The 22,032-nt window shown below is 45.0% G+C and overlaps 1 protein-coding gene across 1 annotated transcript in view; it reads left to right on the top strand.

The window, feature by feature from the left end:
* Gnptab (N-acetylglucosamine-1-phosphate transferase subunits alpha and beta) overlaps window positions 1-21,312 on the top strand; it is a 72,180-nt gene extending 50,868 nt beyond the window's left edge. Inside the window, exons 8-21 of the mRNA XM_052165770.1 lie at window positions 74-235; window positions 1,112-1,291; window positions 1,486-1,656; window positions 3,067-3,190; window positions 4,582-4,785; window positions 5,176-6,233; window positions 8,451-8,650; window positions 8,820-9,039; window positions 10,216-10,329; window positions 11,915-12,000; window positions 12,241-12,339; window positions 14,097-14,264; window positions 17,297-17,387; window positions 19,771-21,312. Of these exons, the coding sequence (XP_052021730.1) occupies window positions 74-235; window positions 1,112-1,291; window positions 1,486-1,656; window positions 3,067-3,190; window positions 4,582-4,785; window positions 5,176-6,233; window positions 8,451-8,650; window positions 8,820-9,039; window positions 10,216-10,329; window positions 11,915-12,000; window positions 12,241-12,339; window positions 14,097-14,264; window positions 17,297-17,387; window positions 19,771-19,848 (2,955 nt within the window). The 3' untranslated portion in view covers window positions 19,849-21,312. The remainder of the gene's footprint in view (window positions 1-73; window positions 236-1,111; window positions 1,292-1,485; window positions 1,657-3,066; window positions 3,191-4,581; window positions 4,786-5,175; window positions 6,234-8,450; window positions 8,651-8,819; window positions 9,040-10,215; window positions 10,330-11,914; window positions 12,001-12,240; window positions 12,340-14,096; window positions 14,265-17,296; window positions 17,388-19,770) is intronic.
* Window positions 21,313-22,032: the final 720 nt, after the last annotated feature.

Here is a 22,032-nt window from a genome sequence, read left to right as displayed (position 1 = left end):
GGGTACATAAGTAAGTATACATCTGTTTATTCGCTGAGGTGCATGTGACATGCTTCTCTCTGTCACCTCTCAGCTGCAGTTGTATTCGGAGGCCAGCGTCGCTCTCCTGAAACTGAATAACCCCAAGGGTTTCCAGGAGCTGAGCAAACAGGCCAAGAAGAACATGACCATCAATGGGAAGGAACTGACCATCAGCCCTGCGTACCTGCTGTGGGACCTGAGTGCCATCAGCCAGGTAAGCGGTGTGGACTCCTGCAGGAATGTCTGCCCCTGCCAGAACCGCTCAGCCGGGAGAGGGGTCGGCCGAAGAACTGGAACGCTAAAATTTTACAAGTCGATTTATTACAAGGAGGAAGAAGGCTTAACTGAGAGCTGGCCCGATAAGAACTTCCCCAAACCTCCTTTCTCTACCTCTGGTTTGCTGCTTATTGAGAAGAACAAGGCCAAAGAGATGGCTCTGCTGTGGAGAGCACTGGCTGCTCTTCCAGCGGACGGCACCCATCGCGGATGGCTTCTGACCTCCTATGCCTCTGCTTCCGAGGAATCTAACACCTTCTCTGGTGTATTCTCCCAGGGCGCCCACAGACACAGACGCTCACAGTCACTCACCACACACAAATGTAAACAAAAATAAAGTAGAGCTCTGGCCAGGGCAGATGTTACATGCCTTTAATCCCAGCAGATATCTGTGAGTTTGAGACCAGCCTGGTCTACAGAGGGAATTCCAGGGCAGCTCTCCAGGGCTACAGAGAGAAAAATAAAAAAGGAAACAAGGAAGGGAAGGGAAGGGAAGGGAAAAAGGAAGGGAAGGGAAGGGAAGAAGGATGGGAAGAAGGAAGGGAAGGGAAGAAGGAAGGGAAGGAAGAAAGGAAGGAAGGAAGGAAGGAAGGAAGGAAGGAAGGAAGAAGAGAGAGAAATTAATTCCCGAGAGTCTTGCCTACAGCCCAATCCTACGGAGACATTTTCCAGTTGAGGCTTCCCCCTCTCAGATGACCAGCTTGGGTCAAGTTGACATAAAACTTGGCCCCCGTAGAGCAGAGCAGGCGAAGGATCAGGAGGAGCTAGATTTAGATGCCTCACGTCTTTGTGTCCAATCTCTCTCATCTCCCAGTCCAAGCAGGATGAAGATGTGTCTGCCAGCCGATTTGAAGATAATGAAGAACTGAGGTACTCCCTGAGATCTATCGAGAGACACGCGCCGTGGGTGCGGAATATTTTCATTGTCACCAACGGGCAGATTCCGTCCTGGCTGAACCTTGACAACCCTCGAGTGACCATAGTGACCCACCAGGTGGGTGACTTCACACATACCGCTCGGGACTGCAGTTTCCTGTCCGTGCTTTCGGTGTGGTGCAAGTGATCTCGTGGCCTTCCTCTTGTCCACCTCTGCGTCTGCCATTTTGAATTTCCAGTCTCCTCTTTCTAAACGCCCAACCCAATCACAGCCGCTCACGTTGGCCTTCTGTGTATGTTTTCTGTTCAAAGGACATTTTCCAGAATCTGAGCCACTTGCCCACTTTCAGTTCGCCGGCTATTGAAAGTCACATTCACCGCATCGAAGGGCTGTCCCAGAAGTTCATTTATCTAAACGACGATGTCATGTTTGGTAAGGATGTTTGGCCGGATGATTTTTACAGCCACTCCAAAGGTCAAAAGGTAAGAGATAGGTGAGCTCCTAGCTGGAGAGTCACTAGCAAATGGGGAAGTCCGTGTGGACATTTCTGTCTGCAAGTATTAACAAGCAGGCGTTTATGACTTCCAAGTCAGCAGTTAGGCGGTAAGAGGGCTACATCGAGAAGTTGCTTTCCTGCACTCTCAGATAACCAGAATTAGTCTCCATAGTCAGAATTCCTTTTTCCCCCCCTCTCCTTGAACTTTTGTATTTTCTACTATAACAAAACCTTTGCAACAAAATTGCAGCTAGAGTGCCAGCAAAATGACCAACATAGAAAATTAGCTTAACAGTGCTTAAAGAAGGGGGCGGTGAGCCCAGCGGTAGTGGTGGCACAGGCCTTTAATCCTAGCACTCAGAAGGCAGAGGAAGGCAGATATGTGAGTTCAAGGCCACAGGTGACTTCCAGTACATAAATAGTAGAAGCGGGAATGGGCGAAATTTCGCGCAAGGGTGGCCTGTCTGACTCCCGCTGGGTTGGAGATGGTGGGTGGAGTGGGGGAGGAGCTGGAGGTTTATATCAGGCTGCACGGTTGACCTCCTGTCTGAACTGAACTGGATTTGCTTGTTTTCTGTGGGACCAGACCTAGGAACTCATACAAGCTACAGAGCCAGATTCTTCTAGCTATTGACAAGCTCTAGTTTCCGTTTAGATTTGGAAAGTAGATTCTGAATAAGCGTAGTGTGCAAAGGAACAGTGATGTTAAAAAGGAGAATGTGTGTTTACCGTTAGTGGATTTCATTTATAAAGTAGCCATGCACCACACGGCTCGTTTGGGGAGCTCTGAATGGTGCAGGAATTTCCCTAAACACAGCCTCAGCATCTCCTCGCATCGTAACAGCTCCTAACAACGAAATGCACACAGGGGGTTACCAGTGAGTGTCACAACTAAAGAGTGACTGTGACGGAGGCATGTTTTTATACTCACATGTAAGTCTGGCGTTGGTATTTCATGTCAAAGTAGATTATAAGAGCGTGTCATTAAAACTAGTGGCCACGGGGCCGTGGTGGCGCACGCCTGTAATCCCAGCACTTGGGAGGCAGAGGCAGGTGGATTTCTGAGTTGGAGGCCAGCCTGGTCTACAAAGTGAGTTCCAGGACAGCCAGGGCTACACATAGAAACCCTGTCTCAAAAAAAAAAAAAAAATACCAGTGGTCGGTCCTTGTTCCTGAAAGGGAAAGAGTAGCCACGAGTACGGTGATTAATCGCGATCAGCCGTCAGCGCGCCAGGCTCAGTGCTGCCGTGGGCATCGGCCGACCTAAGGCGGAGCCAGATATCAGTTGCCAGTCTTTGGGAAACCAATTTTTCCTAAGGCTACTTTATAATTAAATTTTAATTCAAGAGTAAAAAGTGTCAGAACTTACTGCAGTTTCTCTTCAATTTTGTCACAGGTTTATTTGACGTGGCCCGTGCCAAACTGTGCGGAGGGCTGCCCGGGCTCCTGGATTAAAGATGGCTATTGTGACAAGGCCTGTAATAACTCAGCCTGTGACTGGGACGGCGGAGACTGCTCTGGTGAGGATGTGCTAGGACCTGCTTCTCATGCTTCATCCTACTGACACTCTAGAATCCGTGTCGCCATTTTTTTTTAAATGAATTTTTTTTTTTTAATTTGTGAGAATACTGTTGCTGTCTTCAGACACACCAGAAGAGGGCATCAGATCCCCATTACCAATGGTTGTGAGCCACCACGTGGTTGCTGGGAATTGTACTCAGGACCTCTGGAAGAGCAGCCAGTGCTCTTAATTGTTGAGCCATCTCTCCAGCTCCTAGGATACTCTTAATTACGTGAACCCAAGGATTGTTCTCACTGGTTCTGCAGGAGTCCAAGGCATAACTTTCAGTGGGAAACTGTAGTAGGCTGTGAAGTAGGCTGTGAAAGGGTCAGAGTTGCAGCAGAAATAGCACTTATCTACTTAGCGCTTCCCCCACCTTGCCCACCTCTCTCATTACCCCCACCCCACCCCTAGCTCCGCCCCCCCCCAGCTCCTCCAACCCCACAAACTGCCATGCACCCTTGGACTGATGTTAGCACCTTTTGTTTTTTTTTTTTTTTTTTTTTTTTTTTTTTTTGCTTTTTCAAGACAGGGTTTCTCTGTGTGGCCCTGGCTGTCCTGGAACTCACTCTGTAGACCAGGCTGGCCTGGAACTCAGAAATCTGCCTGTCACTGCCTCCCAAGTGCTGGGATTAAAGGCCTGTGTCACCAACGCCCGGCAGCACTTTTTAAAATATGTCCACTTACTAGCTTTCAGTTCAAAAAGCACTAAATTCTAGAGCATGATTAATTACCCATTTAAATTTTGGGGTTTGAGAAAGAGTGTGCACAGGTATTATTATCCTCATGTGGGCTGGTTAGTGTGTTGACTATTAGAGGAAACAAAGTGTCCAAGCTGTGTTTCAGTGTCCTTTGTCAGGTGCACTTCTGTAGAATATAAGCACAGCACAGAGCAGACCTACAACTGTTAATTAACACGTGACAACAGTAAGCCTGTGACCTGACACCAGCTCTGCTGTCTTGTCTTAACCACCACTGCCTGGATTCTACCAGCTGATACTTCCGGGGATTTCCTGAAGACACAGATGGTCTTCTATTGAAGAACAGGAAGAGACTTTGTAGCTGCAGTCCATGTATCTCTCAGTCTTGTTTTTGTTTTGTTTTTTTGTTTGCTTTTTCTTTTCCAAGACAGGGTTTCTCTCTGTGTAGCCCTGGCTGTCCTGGAACTTACTCTGTAGACCAGGCTGGCCTCCAACTCAGAATCCACCTGCCTCTGCCTCCCAAGTACTGGGATTACAGGCGTGTGTCACTACAACCCTGCTTATCTCAGTCTTGCAAACATGATGAGCTGTCCTCTTTCATGGCTGTAAGTCCTCCAAAGACTGTTTCTGTCTCCTCCTCCCTCTGCAGGTAATAGTGCAGGGAGTCGGTACATTGCAGGAGGCGGGGGTACCGGCAATATTGGAGTCGGACAGCACTGGCAGTTTGGTGGAGGAATAAACACTGTCTCTTACTGTAACCAAGGCTGTGCAAACTCCTGGCTCGCCGATAAGTTCTGCGACCAAGCCTGCAACGTCTTGTCCTGCGGGTTTGATGCTGGTGACTGTGGACAAGGTATGTTTGTTGCAGTGGAAACATTAGGGACAAATAGCTGAACCCACAAATACCTCTCACACTTTTAAGTGACACTCGATGGTTGTCATTCTTTAAAGTAATTCTTCTCAAATGGGCACAAAAAATTTGGAAACTAGTCACTGAAGTTTATTGATAAACGTCACACCTCGTCTTTATACTGAGTCAGGGTTAGCATTCCACGTGAATTGCTGTGATCACCTCACATGGGGACATGAGCCATACACCCAAACCTTGTATTAAAATTTGTGAGCATTTTAAGATAAATTTAAAGTTACCTTTAGAAAATGAGAACTTGACCGCAGAGAATTCAGGCCAGGGAGTAAAAAACGCCTAATTTAAAAGAAACCATGTTTGTGTTTTTTCCTCTAGATCATTTTCATGAATTGTATAAAGTAACACTTCTCCCAAACCAGACTCACTATGTTGTCCCCAAAGGTGAATACCTGTCTTATTTTAGCTTTGCAAACATAGCCAGAAGAGGAGTCGAAGGCACCTACAGCGACAATCCAATCATCCGTCACGCATCCATTGCCAACAAGTGGAAAACCATACACCTCATAATGCACAGTGGAATGAACGCAACCACGATATATTTTAACCTCACACTTCAAAACTCAAACGATGAAGAGTTCAAAATCCAGTTAACAGTAGAGGTGGACACGAGGGAGGTGCCCAAACTGAATTCCACAACCCAGAAGGCCCATGAAAATTTGGTTAGCCCAGTGACACCTCTTCCTCAGGCTGACACCCCTTTTGAAGACGTTCCCAAAGAGAAACGCTTTCCCAAGGTCAGGAGATTTGATGGCAATGCTACAGGGAGATTCCAAGAGGAGGTGAAAATTCCCTGGGTAAATATTTCACTCCTTCCCAAAGAGGCCCAGGTGAGGCTGAGCAACTTGGATTTGCAACTGGAACATGGAGACATCACTCTGAAAGGATACAACTTGTCCAAGTCAGCCCTGCTGAGGTCTTTCCTGGGGAATTCACTAGATACTAAAGTAGAACCTCAAGCTAGGACCGATGAGACAAAGGACAACCTGGAGGTCCCACAGGAAAAACGCTCTCACCAAGGTCCACTTGGCTTTGCTGCTGGACACAGATCAGAGAGATGGACGACCCCAGCAGAGACAGTGACCAAGAATGACCGTGACCATGCTTTGAATCCACCCCCGGTCTTGGAGACCATGGCGAGATTGGCCCAACCATCGCTAGGCGTGACTGTATCCAGAGAGAAGCTCTCACCACTGATTGTTCCCCAAGAAAGGCACGTGCCAAAGGAAGCGGAGAGGGACGGGGCGCAGGGCAATGCTGATGGCCGTGTACCTGTGAATGAGCTGGTGCCCGGCAGAAGGCTGCGCCAGCATGTACAGAGTTATCCAGGCTTTTTGCCCTGGGAGAAAAAAAAGTATTTCCAAGACCTTCTTGATGTAAGTTAGAGCCAGTCTTGTTCTCTGTCATGCCATAGAACATAAATAACTTCCTGGTAATAACATGATAGTGACTGCCATTTATCTAGGATTTTCCTGTGACCACAACTGAAGCAGGTGTTTTTTTCTCCAGTAACCCTCATAATAAACATGCCACACGATTAAGGATTTTAGCTAGGTTGGAATCTGGGCAATCGGGGAGAGCAGGGCTGACATCTTGTCTCTCCTTAGCCTGTAGAACTAAGGGTTCTGCATACCATCCCCAGCCTTGCTGGTGAGAAAACCCAAGGTTCACATAAGGTCGTTAGCATTTCCACCATCAGTGTGACCAGCAGGCTCATGTCTCTCCTGTTGTCCGTGGCCTTCACTATGACATGGGGTCATTTTTCCTCCAGGTGCTGCCACAGTGCTAAACACTGGGGGACACACAGTCAGTCCTCAGGAAGACGGAGAGGCCACGAAGAGGGGGGGATGATTGTGGCCATAAGGTATCTATCTCTGTTGAAATTGGGCAAGGGGTCCCAAGAGAGATGGCTTCAGCTTTGCCCAAGGCCTTGGGGAAGGCTTCTAGGAACCAGCCCTGGTGAGCTGACCACACACGGGTTGGAGTTGACACACCAAGGAAAACTGGACAGTCGAGGCTGGACAGTGCAGAGGATGCTGAAGCAGGGTCTGTGTATCTTGTTCGGAGACATCTTTTTGCCTTGCACATTGGACGCTCGCTAATTGAGTGGAGCGTGGCAGATTCTAGCCTGTATTCCTTTATACACTTCCGTACCTTTCCTGAACATGCAGATGTTTGGCTGTAGACAAGCGCAATTTTTTTAAAAGATTTATTTTATGTATTGAGTACACCATTGCTCTCTTCAGACACACCAGAGGAGGGCATTAGACGCCATGGCAGATGGCTGTGAGCCGCCACGTGGTTGCTAGGACTTGAACTCGGGACCTCTGGAAGGGCAGTGCTCTTAACCACTGAGCCATCTCTCCAGCCAAGTGCAGTTTTTAAGCAGTATGAAATCTGCCATAGAAAGAGACGGTCTTGAATCGCCCTCCTTGATTGAGATGGATGAATGACCGTCCTCCGGTCTTTTCTTTAGGTGCATTAGCAGCCAGCTCTGTGGATCTGCGCTGCAGCAGAGACTCTATGCCATCCACACGCTCCTCGGTGGCTCTGATCAGTACCTGTGAGGAAGGAGCCCTTGGCGGCCCCTGTGTTCTTCCTGACAGCTGGCCATTGCAGCATTTCACAGCTGCCTCATCTCAATACAAAACATATCTTATGCTTCAGTTTTTATTCCCATTGGTAGACTTGCTAGGTTTCATCTTGAAAATGTTGGGTCCTTAAAGATGTATTTATTTATTATATACATATATTGTATATATATTATTATATTATATTATATTATATTATGTTATATTATATTATATTATATTATATTATATTATATTATATTATATTATATTATATTATATTATGTACACTGTAGCTGTCTTCAGACACTCTAGAAGAGGGCATCAGATTTCATTACAGATGGTTGGGAGCCACCATGTGGTTGCTGGGATTTGAACTCAGGACCTTCAGCAGAGCAGTCGGTGCTCTTAACCGCTGAGCCATCTTGCCAGCCTGAAAACGTTGAGTCCTAAAATGTGCCACCACCTTACACTCCCATCGTGCCCAGGATCGCTCGCTGTTCCGTATGCTAACTAGCACTGGCTCTAGTCATTCCTTCACATTTTCTTCAGTTCAGGAAGCAGAAAGTGCCTTCCATTAAAATATGTTCAAGTTCTTTGCCAATTGTCTTGGACTGTTCCGTTCTACCTAAGGGTTTTTTTTTTTCTTTATCATACAGTGAGGTCAATTTCTTTTAGTCGTATTCAGAACTCAAATGCATGCTCTTTGTCACCAGCCAAAGTAGCTTGACGTTTGAGGCACTATAAGTTTTGTATGTAAATAATTTTTCTAAATGTTGCGCCATATTGGCTTTGAAGTCATTCTTTTTGTGACTAGTCATTGATGCATACCTGGCCTGTCACATCACTGCAACTCTCAAGCCCGTGCTTAACTTCTTAAAGTGATCTGACACGGTGAACTTCCCTCATCCTCCAGGACTAACAGGAACCAGTTGTTATCACTGCGTGGTGGCGCCTTTATCGCTTTTTGATAGAATCCACTCTGGACCATCACAATGTTGAGTTATGGAATTCTCCCTTCAGGAGGAAGAGTCATTGAAGACACAGTTGGCGTACTTTGCTGACAGCAAACATACAGGGAGGCAACTAAAAGACACGTTTGCAGACTCCCTCCGATACGTCAATAAAATTCTCAACAGCAAGTTTGGATTCACGTCCAGGAAAGTCCCTGCACACATGCCCCACATGATCGACAGGATTGTTATGCAAGAACTGCAGGATATGTAAGTCTTTGTTGTGCCTGTGTTGCCTGCTTATATACCCGGCATTTGTATATTTGCCCTACTGAGCCTATGGCCTGCCTATCTGATGAGTCGAAGGTGTAAGACGTGAAGGCAGACTTCTGTTCTCGTGAACAGGGCCTCCAGAGCTCTCTCTGTTCTGTTTGGACAGGTTCCCTGAGGAATTTGACAAGACTTCCTTTCACAAGGTGCGCCACTCTGAGGACATGCAGTTCGCCTTCTCCTATTTTTATTACCTCATGAGTGCAGTTCAGCCCCTGAATATTTCTCAAGTCTTTGATGAAGTAGATACAGACCAATCGGGTGTCTTGTCTGATAGGGAAATCCGAACACTGGCCACGAGGATTCACGATCTACCTTTAAGCTTGCAGGTAAAGTATTGTTTTAGCCTTAAGGGGAAAAAAATTCTGATATTGCCTCTTTTTCTACTACATTTCAAGTAAAGATAATTCTGAATATTTAATGTATACACTGGTGTCTCATCCATTTATTAAAGACAGATTTTTTTGTGTGTGTGGCCCTGCAATTGGGATTAGTCATCTATTATCTGAGGGGAGATTCAGTGGTAGATAACGGGCATATGATCCTTGTGACAAGTTCGTTCCCAGCCTGGAGGTGTGACTGACTGGAGTCCTTCCACGATCCGTAGGAATACAAACTCATGGTGGAGATACTAACGTGAATTAGTTGCCCAGTGTCCCGCCTGTAGAAATGTGTCTCTCAAGCCTCATGTTCTTTCAGACGGGTGAAATAGTTACTGTCGTATAGTGCCATTTTCTTCTCTTGAAATGTTTCTATTTTATGTTTTTTTTTTAAGATTTATTTATTTAGTATATGTAAGTACACTGTAGCTGTACTTCAGACACCCCAGAAGAGGGCATCAGATCTCATTACAGATGGTTGTGAGCCACCATGTGGTTGCTGGGATTTGAACTCTGGACCTTCAGAAGAGCAATCAGTGCTCTTAACCGCTGAGCCAACCCATGTTTCTATTTTATATTAAGAATTCTATTGCTGCCGGGCAGTGGTGGCCCACGCCTTTAATCCCAGCACTTGGGAGGCAGAAGCAGGCAAATTTCTATTCGATGCCAGCCTGGTCTACAGAGTGAGTTCCAGGACAGCCAGGGCTACATAGAGAAACCCTGTCTTGAAAAAACAAAACAAAAAAAAAACAAACAAAAAAACAAACAAACAAACAAAAAACCCAACTATTCTGTTGCTTTTGAGCCATTTAAAATAGCCATTTTTTTTAGACTTTCACATACTTTTTATTATGATTTTTCATTTTCCTTTTTGAAATTATAATATCATTTCCCCGTTGCCTTTCTGCCCTCCAAGTCCTCTCATGTTTCTCCCTTCTTGTTCTTTTTCAGATCCATGCCCTTTTCCCCATTAATTGTCATTAGATATGTGTGTGTATATGTGTGTGTATACATAAATACAACCTGCTCAGTCTGTAGATTGTTACTTGTACACACATACTTTTTATTTTTAAGCCACAGTTTTATTTATGGTATATATAACAGATTTATATTTTGTGTTGTTAGGATTTGACAGGTTTGGAACACATGTTAATAAATTGCTCAAAAATGCTCCCTGCTAATATCACTCAACTAAACAACATCCCGCCAACTCAGGAAGCATACTATGACCCCAATCTGGTAAGTTTCGTGTTCCTCCTTCTAAGGTGCATCTCCTTCCTTCCTATGAGTTCATCAAAACCAGGGGCAAAGTAGCAGCACAGATGAGACACTTACATCTTGCCTTGGAATCTCTCCCGCTCTGCGAATATGTAAGCTAATATTTAGACTGGTTACTCAGATTCCATAAACAGACTTCCTGTTGACCAGTGGTGGCAGCAAGTAACCCCAGAGCCCTCCCAAGAAATGTCAGTTGGGGCACTACTGGCCCTTCCTGGGTGACAGCAATGCGTTCTACCCACCCGTTGCAACGTCACTTGTTCAATGTGATCAGAAGATTGTTAGCTGTCAGAGATGTCTCCATTTCTGAAATGTGTGCACCTCAGAATTGATGGGAGGGCATACAAAATACAGTATTTAACATGGTTTTATAAGTAGTGCATATGATATATGGAAACATGCTTAGAGAAATCAGTTGATTAGGAGGAAAATGGAAGCATACCTATGAGTTGAATTATCAAAAATCCCCAAATACAATCCATCCCCTACCTAGAGACACAGAGCACACACGCCTCAAAAGATATCTTGAATCCCAGCTTTTTGGTACTAGTATCTTCCTTTGTTTTTCATATTTTGTTCAATGAATAACTCTCATGGTCAGAATAAAGTTCTATTTTTAAAAAAAATTACTAGGGTAGAGAGGCAGCTCAGTAGTCAAGAGCACCTTTGTTCTCCTAGAGGACCTGGATTCAGTTTCCAGTGCCTACATGGTGGTTTACCATAGTCTGGAACACCTGAGAACAGTCCAAGAGAAACACAGCTGGCTCTCGGGATGTTCTTAGTCAGTGAAATGCTGTTTGGGTAATCTTAGGCATTTTTGTCTGCCTCTAGAGAGAATAAAGTCATTTTAAAACATAGAATTATCTAACTAATTACACCAGCTAAGGAACCTTCTCAGAAGAGTTTTAAAGTAATAACTCCTTTTTAAAATTTCCCCAGATACCAATTCTATCAAAGCTATCAAAGCTAATATGGTGAAAGGCATATATAGGTTACTGACTTGGGTTTTGTTTGTTTTGTTTTGTTTAATTTTTATTTTTTTTTAACATCTGTTTTAAGCAAGACCTGGTGGTCCACGGCCTGGAATCCCACCCCATGAGACAAAAATCAGGAGAATCATAAGTCATTTAATATCAGCCTGGGTCTTAATTCCAAGCCAGTCAAGACTCATAGGGAGATGCTGTCTAAGAAGACTATTATTATTATTGTTATTATTATTATTGTTGTTATTATTAAATTAGGCCAAAGATGGGTAATTAATTTTCATGTGTTTGTCAACACACCCATTCTCCTCAAGATGGAAGGCAGGCACCCTGGATTGCCAGCCCCATCGTCTCGTCACATGTCTTTAGGTGTACCCCAAGAGTGAGGCTAAGACAGTGGCCAAGGGGAAAGGCTGCTGGGCTCCTGAGCCGTTTCTCTATCAGTATGTCCTTAGCCCAGTGGACTCTCGGTGACCCCGTAAGCTCAGCACCCAAGACGCATGCCTCACCCGCCATCTCGCTTGCCCTGATGTCTGTCTGAGCCACTGTTTATTCTCTCCTAGCCTCCAGTCACCAAGAGTCTTGTCACCAACTGTAAGCCGGTAACTGACAAGATCCACAAAGCATATAAAGACAAGAACAAATACAGGTAAGGAGTGAACGGGTCTCCGATCAGCTTAATAGTTACAAAGATCCAGTGCGCTTCTACCTCTATGGTGTTTTATTAATTGTGCATTCATTTAGAGGTTCCTCTAGTAATCTTAAAGGATGCATTTATTTCTGTTCATGTTGACTCCAATAAGTGTTCAAGAATGCTTTTCCTATTGAAATGTTATTTTCCATTTCCATGTATTATTTAATAAACTGTTGAAATACGTTTGACAACTAGGTTTGAAATCATGGGAGAGGAAGAAATTGCTTTCAAGATGATACGTACCAATGTTTCTCATGTGGTTGGCCAGTTGGATGACATCAGAAAAAACCCCAGGTACAAATTCTTTTTTTTTTTTTTTTCTGATTGATTATATGTATTTTTTTAAATTCTAAAAAGAATTATAACGACCTACAGGGGAACAAGCAGGAGTAGAGAGAAGAGTATTTCAGTTTGGAGTAGACAGAGAGGCTCCCTGGTGAAGGACATAGTATTTCAGCTGGGTTTGAGCAGAGTCAGGAGCTGTGAGTTCAGTTGTCAGTTCCCCACTGAGGGTCTCGCCCAGACTGCTAAGAGGTGGGTGGCACCAGCTGTAGAGCCACGTGGGGTGGGTGGGGTCGGGGTGGGGTGGGTGGGGTGGGGGTGGGGGGGCTTGTACACAGCTGGCACTTAGTATTTCTTGAAAGGCTCCTCCTGAGCAGTTGCCATGACAACTAGACTGAGTCCCCGACGCCTTCCTAGCATGCAGGAAGGGTCACATGAGTGGGTTCTCCAGCTGCTGGGATGCCATTGGCTGTTTGATAGCCTGTTGCTTCTTAGCTATTTTTTATTTTGCTGTAACTTATTTTTGAGACAATTGTCACTAGCCCAAGGTGTCCTGGAACTCAATAGAGACCTGCCTCAGCCTCCCTGAGATACAGCCACTGTGCTCCGATAATTTTCTTTTTAACTCTTTCCTTCCCTTTTTTGTTCTTTGTAAGGTGTGTGTGTGTGTGTGTGTGTGTGTGTGTGTGAGTGTTTAGTTTGGTTTTGGTTTGTTGAGACAGGGTCTCTCCGTGTAGCCCTGGCTCTCCTGGAACTCTCTCTGTAGGCCATGCTAGCCTCAAACTCGATATCTGCCTGCCTGCCTCCCCACCCCCACCCCCACCCCCCCTTGGTGCTGAGAGAAAAGGCATGCGCCATGATACTGACACTATGAGTTCTTAAATTGTTTCTACATTCTCTTTACTTTTCCAAGAATTGGTAGTTGGATCTGAAGGTTTTCTTTTCTTTTATTTTTTGGATTTAGTTTTTTTTCGAGACAGGGTTTCTCTGTATAGCCCTGGCTGTCCTAGAACTCATTCTGTAGACCAGGCTGGCCTCAAACTCAGAAATCCTCCTGCCTCTGCCTCCCAAGTGCTGGGATTGCAGGCGTGCGCCACCTCCACCGCCACCTCCACCCGGCTGAAGGTTTTCTTAAATTGGTTTGATTTTTTTTTTTTTTTTTGATTGTTGTTTTCAAAAGTGTTGTCACGGACTGACCACAATCTTCACAGGCCCTCAGCTTGTGACTTTGTCCTTCAAGAACACTTGAAATAAGGGCAGACACCCCCTCCTACCTCGCCCTTGCTGACCTCAGCCGTCAGGCGCTCACAGCTTGGCTGGAGATACAGAGTACACTGTTGGGCCCCATCTCTGTGCCCACCGTCTGCAAAAGCACATGAACTAGGTGTTCCCTCATCTTCTCCCCAGCTGGGCAGCCAGTCAGCTCATCTCCTGAGCACGTACGCCGAGCTGCACTGAATGGACGTCGCTTACTCATTCCCGAGGTGACACGCATCTTTCAGAGTTCTCTGCTCCGGTTCTCTTGTTTTACAGGGAAGGTGGTTGCAAGGAAATTTTAGAAAGCACTCCTCCTCCTCCTCCTCCTCCTCCTCCTCCTCCTCCTCCTCCTCCTCCTCTTCCTCCTCCTCCTCCTCCTCCTCCAGAGAACAGTGTCAGCGAGTGTGCCAACTAGGGGAGCTGGCATACCGAAGTATTTTTGGAACCCAGATTTCTTACTTTTTTAGATCAGGTTCATGCGTGTGATGACCAATAACTCCCTGTTGTTTCAGGAAGTTTGTCTGTCTGAATGACAACATTGACCACAATCATAAAGATGCCCAGACAGTGAAGGCTGTGCTCAGGGACTTCTATGAATCCATGTTTCCCATACCTTCCCAGTTTGAGCTGCCAAGAGAGTATCGGAACCGTTTTCTTCACATGCACGAGCTGCAGGAATGGTAAATTCTTGTTTTTCATATATGTGTGTGTGTGTGTGTATGTGTGTGTGTGTGTCCATGTATCTGCATATATACTTTGTTTTTGTTTTTGTTTTGTTTTTTGGTTTTTCGAGACAGGGTTTCTCTATATAGCCCTGGCTGTCCTGGAACTCGCTCTGTAGACCAGGCTGACCTCGAACTCAGAAATCCCCCTGCCTCCTCCTCGAAAGTGCTGGGATTAAAGGCGTGTGCCACTATTGCCCAGCTGCATATATACTTCTATTTGGACTTTGATGTATTATCTGCCATATAATTTATTTGGAAAAGTAGATTTAGAATTTCTGTTCTATTAAACATTTAAAAGACATTTACAGGCATTTCAAGAGATTTGAAAAATATGTAACTGAGTTTTTTCAGTTTCATTTTCAGTTTCATTTAATCAGCTATTAGCTGATCAATATCGAAGTGAACAGCATTGGCGTGGAAGATCTTCACAGTACAAAATGCTAGGCCTGTGCAATCAGCATGGGCTGGCCTGACTGCCGGGCGAGCGTTTAGAGCCAGTGGGAACTTTGGAGATAATGTCCAAAATATTGACAAGTGTTGCTTAGAATAGAACTTAGAGGCAAGGGGGTGAGGGGACCAGGACCGGGGACACCATTTGAAATGTGAATAAATTAAATAATTTAAATAAGTGTCTGCTGTGGTTAGGAAGGATGAGACAAGAGGAGACCAGTTAAAATTGACATGGGGGGGTCATACAGTGCACCCCACCATTTCAGCCATACAGTTCAGAGGCTTTTATGCATTCGTGATGCATAAATGTAGCATCTCTCTGGTTTGAGGACTTTCCCAGAAGCCTTTGCGCAGACATTTCCCCATCACTTTACCCTCAGCCCCTTTTTTTATTTGCTGTCTCTCTAAACTCACTTGTTCTGGATATTGCTTATGTAAGGACTTGAGCCACGTGACCCATGTTTCTGACTCCTTCCCCATTAGGGGAATTGTTTGTTTTCTGAATGAGAGGAATCAAGCCGTAGGCCTTGTGCATGCTAGGCAAACACTTTAAGGCCAAGATACATGCCGAGCCCTTGATTGTTAAGACAGGGTTTCATTATGCAGCTCATACTGGTCTGGAATTCCCTCTGCAGACTAAACCGGTCTGCAGCTTGTGATCTGATCTTAACTCTGCCTCATAAGTTCTGGGAGTAATTTGCCCACACTAAAGCAGCTGGCCAGTGGCAGGCCAAGCCTGACTCTTGTTCACACCTTCTAGCATCTTCCGTAGCTGCTCCGTGTGTGCTTCTCTCATCTTTGTTGGCTGCTTTTAAGCCTTCGCCTGCCTCCCTAGGTTGGCTGCTGGGATCCAAAGGTGAAACATACACAGTCCTGGCTTCGGGGTTGCATTCTGTCTAGGGCGAGGTGGACCAGAGAGAATGTATCAGGTGTGGCAGTAAGGTTTGCTGTGATATTGGTGTCCTGGGGATGGGAACACTGATTCTTTTTGGACTTGATTTTTGTCCTTATGAGACATGCCTCATACCCCAAAGGGAATAGAAGTTTACTCCTCTGCCAGATGAGAGTGACTGTGGCCTGGGAAATGAATCCTGGTTTCCCAATGATATGATCCCATGTGGAAAAAAGGTTCTAGAACAAAAGAAAATCGTAAATCAAAGTACCTTAAAAATTCAGTGGTAGAAACAATCAGGTTAACAGCTGTGTGCAAACATATAACTCTCATGTCAAGGTGCCTGGCTTTACTGGAGCCAAGTCAGAGGGACCATGCCCTTAGGAGCGTAGATTTAAGTCGCCCCCAGATTCCACATTCCATTGTGATAATAGATGTTTTCAATAATAAGGGAACAAAGAAAGCCATAAATTAAGGTACTTTTAAAATACATTACTGGAAACACTAGATTGCTGGTTAAAACCAAGCTGAGGAATGTCTGCTGCAGGCTCTGGTGCTGTCTGCCGGCCTTCAAGGGAAGGACGAAAGCAGTACATAGAGGTGACAGATGCCATTGGGCAGGCTTGGCAGGGCTTGGGAACTTAAAAGAGCCCAGTGGGTGCAGCTGGATAAAGGAGGCAGTGGTCTCGCTGCCCTCCCTGTCCACTCTCGTGAGGAGAATCCCTGCTCACAGCCGAGTATGGATTCACCTCACACATACAGCTTCTCACCGTGTTCAGCTTCCCCGCGCTTCCAAGTGTTAATTCCCCCAGTCCGGTTTCTGGCTTTATCTTTAGCGGCACGGTTGAGTATGTGGCGGACTTGAGAGCTGTGTGAGCGCTTTTCCGTGGCACCCCTAGGCAGTGGGCCTCGTGGGGATAAAGCTGACTGTCTCCCTCACAGCCACCTGCTGTCAGAAGCTCGTGAAAGTGGATGCTGTGTCCTTTCTGTGGGGACCGCATGGCCACACAAGTAGATGCTGGTGCTATAGGTGACTGTAGGGAGGGTTTTGTGGTCTGAATCGGTGGTGGGAATGACAAAATTGTATATCAGTCATTTTAATATAAAAGTATGCAGTAAATTAATACAGTGGCTGTTTTTTTTTAATCCTAGCAAGTCCCCCAATAACAACATAGAGAGACTAAGATTTAATTTCAACTTAAAGTACAATAATTAGGCATTATAATTCTATTATAATCCTCTGATCTAATCTGATCTGATCTGATCTAATCTGCTATCTCCCAGCCAAAATTCTTAATATACTGCATTTTTATATTGGTTTGGCCTTCTGTACTACCTGAAGTACAGTATTTATTATAAAATAATGGACCCGAACTTGTGTTAGAAATGTATATTTTGCTGGGCAGTGGTGGCGCACGCCTTTAATCCCAGCACTTGGGAGGTAGAGGCAGGCAGATTTCTGAGTTCGAGGCCAGCCTGGTCTATAGAGTGAGTTCCAGGACAGCCAGGGCTATACAGAGAAACCCTGTCTCAAAAAAAATGTATATTTTATTAATATTTTAGTTGACTGAATAGATCTTTTTGCTTCATAATATGCATAGTATGTTTCTGCAAAAATCAGTGAATAACTTCTGTTTCTGAACAGGAGGGCCTATCGAGACAAGCTGAAGTTTTGGACCCACTGCGTACTAGCGACATTGATTATATTTACTATATTCTCATTTTTTGCTGAACAGGTAAGTGTTCTATGTTCTGCATGGCCTTTTAGAAATGATATAAACTCACACCCAGAGTCAGGTGGAGAATCCCAGTACTTGGGAGGTTTGAGGATAGCCTGGGCTACTTAGAGGTTGTGTTGAAAATCTGTACCACCAACCCCCTCCCCCAAGCGGAAGAAGAAAGAAAGGGAAGGTAAATCAGTGTAAAGAGAACATTTAAATTTGTCCCATAAGTGCACTGCCCTGTGTCAGGGTGGCTACCCTGTGTCAGTGTGTGTGCCCAGCCATTAGCTTATAGCCATGTCAGTGTGTCCAGCATGTCCGGTCATGCAGTGCCCTGCCATTAGCTTATAGCCCTGTGTCAGGGTATCCAGTGTGTCCAGCAAACGGTTGTTCATTATCCTGTCTTCCTTTTTACCTTTGTGGACTTCAGACCATAACTGAGAAGCTCTATTTCCAACCCAAACTGTGCCTAGAACCGGCTCTGGTTCTAGTTTTCTTCCTTTTCCTTCTTAGAGAAGCCACAGTGTCTGTCCCCTCAGGTGCTTGTGGACACACACCAGCAGTCCCCTGCTCACGTCCCTTTGAACTGTCTTTGTCCTTCCTCCTCAGTCATCAGCCTCTCACTTCTGTCCACCTGGGCGTGCGTTCAGCCTCCGGATAAGGGCCCAGAAATGGGAGGAGGTTGTGATAATAATATGAAAGAGATAGGAGAGCTTCCACTGAGCTGCAAGGGTGACATACTGTGAAGGGAAAGACTGAGGGGAGGGGAGGGGAGGGGAGGGGAGGGGCCCTGACTGGTGTGAGACCAGAGTGGGGCCGGCAGTGTGGGGTGCTCCTTGGCCTCCTCAGCCTCCCGGGAGGCGGCTGCTGAGTAGAACTGCTGCTCGTCACACCCTGGAAATGCACCCTGTAAAGGAGGATGTAAACACCCAGACGGTAAAATTCAGGAAAGAGTGAGAGGCCAGCGTGGCAACAGGACCTTCATGCACCGTCCAAGTACCAAGACCGTTCTTGATCTTTATTGCCTGTTCTTGTAGGGAAAAAAATAAGTTTAGAAAAGAACTTAAACACACGCACACACACACACACACACACTAAAGCAAAACTTAGTGATCTGCTCTCAGCTGCTTCAAGCTGAAGGAGAGAGACTTGGCTGAAACAGCCCCTGCTCTGGAGTGTTGTAAGGAGCATGAAGGCCGAGCCTTCTCTTGTGTCATTTGTCCCAGGAGAAAGCAGGGAGCTGGAAAGATGGGAGGGAAGAGGAAGGGAGATTCCCTTCTGTGCTCCTCCAGCACCTTGCTCTGCTACTAAATCAGTGTCCATCCTTCTGTCCCACCCCTTACCACCCTCACAGACAAAAGCACCCACTGCCCCTCCCTCCGCTCGTTAGTGGAATTACTTAAAAGGCCCAGCCAGCCTCCGCCTCCGAAGGAACAGGCTGGTCCTGCATAGACCAGGAGGGAGAGGGAGATAAAGTCAGCGGTAGATTCCAGATGGAAACCCTAGAGACGAAGTTGGGTTTTTTCCTTTACAGCTTTACAGCGTGGTTAGCTTTTCCATTTTACTTAGAGCACGTGTAACTGTGCTTTTGAGAAAAAGAAATATTTATTCAAGTTCTAAACAGCAAATTCAGAAATGAACTTTAAAGACTTTTTTAATTACTTGCTATCTCTATGTGTGCGGGTGTTTCGCCAGCATGTTTTCCATGTACCAGGTGTGTGCAGTGCCAGAGGAGGCCAGGAGAGGGCATCAGATTACCTAGAACTGGAGTTTAGCGGGACTGAGCCCTGATACGGGTGCTGGAAATCAAGGCCAGGTCCTCTGCAAGAACAGCCAGGACTCTAACCCTGAGCCACCTACATCTCCAGCACCTGAGATGAGCGTTTCCCATCGCACCCCATTCCTATTTTCACCCCCATCTCTATTTTCAAATGACCATTAAGTATAGGAAAAAAAAAAACACCGATAGGACACCAATTTTAATATAATTTTTTTAACTGTCTTACAAAAAAGAGTCTATTCAAACCCAGAATTACTGTTCTAATGATTAGACAGAGCAGTTCCTTTTGATTAAAAAAAAAATCTAATAAAACCGGTCAAAGTTCTTAAAAGTAAATGTCCTTAGCAATGGCTATATAAAATTGGTCACTATAGATCTTCAAAAAATGACCCGTGGGCCAACATAAGTATCTGTGAGCACTCACTAAGGGCCGAGTATGGCCCAAAGCAAAACTAGAAGGAAGATTTTGGTTTGATTTGGTTTGGTTTTGTGTTGTTGTTGTTGTATCCGATTTTGGCAGTTATCAAGAAATGTGCAGGTCTCAGAAGGAAAGCTGGCTTCACTTAACAGTCTTTCATCAATACAGAAAACCAATAGTTTCTGTCCTCCATCACGTAGATAATTGCTCTGAAGCGGAAGATATTTCCCAGGAGGAGGATACACAAAGAAGCTAGTCCAGACCGGATCAGGGTGTAGAAGATCTTCTTCTGAGAGTCACCTACCTCAGCGTCTGTGAACCGCCTCACCGCCACAGCTGTGTCCCTATAATAGGGCCCGGAAACAGCCTCCTGGGGAGAAGGGGCAGCACAGACTGGGTATCCAAGAAACGGGAAGAGAGCCCACTGACATGGAATTACTCCACACACTAAGAACTTGTGTGGAGAGCTTGTTCAACTTGTGCTTTTAAAGGGTTTGCTAAGGACCTGTCAGCTTGTTGATAACCCTCCGCGACAAGCTTCCAGTTTTCTTCCCACAATTACTACAGACTGAGAAGCCGGGCCATCTTGAAAGCAAGTACTGAGGGACCCCCAGTCTTTGCATTCCAAAGCCATCCGGCATAATTTCTGGCTTCTCTCATTTGATCCATTTCCCATTTTTTAAGACAATAAGTGGGTACTAATTTAGTCATTCTCACTTCTGAAAGTCACGAATCGGGATATCAGAACATGTTTGTATAGATCTTATTTAAATAATGTAGAGCAATTACTTCTTTAGCCTATCTAAATTATTGATTTTATTAACATTTCTTGGATTGCTAACAACTACTGAAAGAGCTAGAGATCGGCGCTGACAGTGCTTTGAGTTTGCGTATTAACTCATTCCCCAAGAATACTGTGATCTTGGGAGCGGGCCTGATTATAAAGGGCTAGTGTCGAGTAGCAGTGCTATTCGCAGGATGAAATTATGTCGTGGAAATGGACAGATGCAAACAAAAGTGCCTCACTTCAGAAATGAGCAGTGCTGACAGCACCGGCGCCTGACTGGTGTCCAGTTGGAAAACCCATCACACCTTCCAATGCTCGCCCTGCTTACGTTATACAGAGCTGTCAACCAACTTCTATAAAAGAACAGTAAATAACTTGAGACACATCCATCTTTGTCAAACAGTCTTCTTTGCTTAAATTTGTTGTTTTGGGGGATTTATTATTTTGTTTTTCAAGACAGGGATTCTCTGTGCAGCCCTGGCTGTTTAGTAATTCACTCTATAGACCAGACTGGCCTTGAACTTAGAGATCCACCTGCCTCTGCTTCCTGAATGCTGGACATATGCCAACACTGCCCAGCCCCCTCTCTGGTAAACAACTCAATAAAAAGATGAAAACCTGCTTTAGTTTGCAGCTATACAGAAGCAAGCCTCAGCCAGACTTGACCCCCGGGGCCATTGTTGGCCAACTGGAGAATCATTTTTAACATGTGGGTAAGCAAACCCCGACATTAGCCATGCCCCGTTACGTCATTATGCAGTGGTTTTGTGGAGACCTGATTCCATGAGTCCTTGAATTCTGGCAAATACCTTCAATCATGATCTTAATAGTATTCTGCAAAATGGCATACATTTTTGTAACGAGAACTTGAAATGTAAATATTGTGTTTGTGCTGTAAATTTTGTGTATTTCAAAAATTGAAGTCTCATAAAAAGATACTTATTGATAAACTTGAGTTTGTTGTTAGTATTTTTATTATTAATTATGTACGAATATTTTGCCTGCATCTATCATACCTATGCTTGGTGTTTTTGAAGACCAGAAGAGGGTTTCAGATCCCCTAGAACTGGAGTTACAAATGGTTGGGAGCCACCATCTAGGCTCTGGGGACTGAACCCAGATCCTCTGGAAGAGCAACCACTGAGACATCTCTCCAGCCCTAAGCTTTAAGTCTCTGAAGATTGAGGTTACTGTTGTTCAGATTCAACAGGCAATTGAATAGTTGTCTGTGTTGTGTGTTTTTGGCTCTCAGGCTCCACAATGAACACTATTAAGTGTGAAGTAATGTAAGGTTAGATATGACATGCTTCATGGGACGGGGAGAGATTCTAAACAGAATTTGTCAAAAAAAAATGTAACATCTGTGTATTACTTAAAAACTGACAATTTATTTTGGGAAAGTTACATAGATAATGGATGTTTGGGTGTTATGTGGGGCATAAACTGTACCTAGTGAGAAGCTCGGTAATACAGTAGATAATTATATACAAACATTTGTAGAATCATTCATTATCTAATGATTCAGCAAGTTGTTGGGATAGGATCTGCTTAAGCAGTCAATGGCCAGAAATTTTAAATGCTTATAAAACCCTTCAAGTGCAATTCAATAAAAGGTCAAAATGTGTCTAAAGTCAACTTGTGATACTGAAGTAAAACACAACTTGCTTGTTGTAAT

Source organism: Apodemus sylvaticus, chromosome 20, assembly GCF_947179515.1.
Source record: "Apodemus sylvaticus chromosome 20, mApoSyl1.1, whole genome shotgun sequence".
NCBI lineage: Eukaryota > Metazoa > Chordata > Mammalia > Rodentia > Muridae > Apodemus > Apodemus sylvaticus.
Note: the sequence above shows the minus strand (reverse complement) of the source record. Positions and strands in the feature narration are given on the sequence as shown.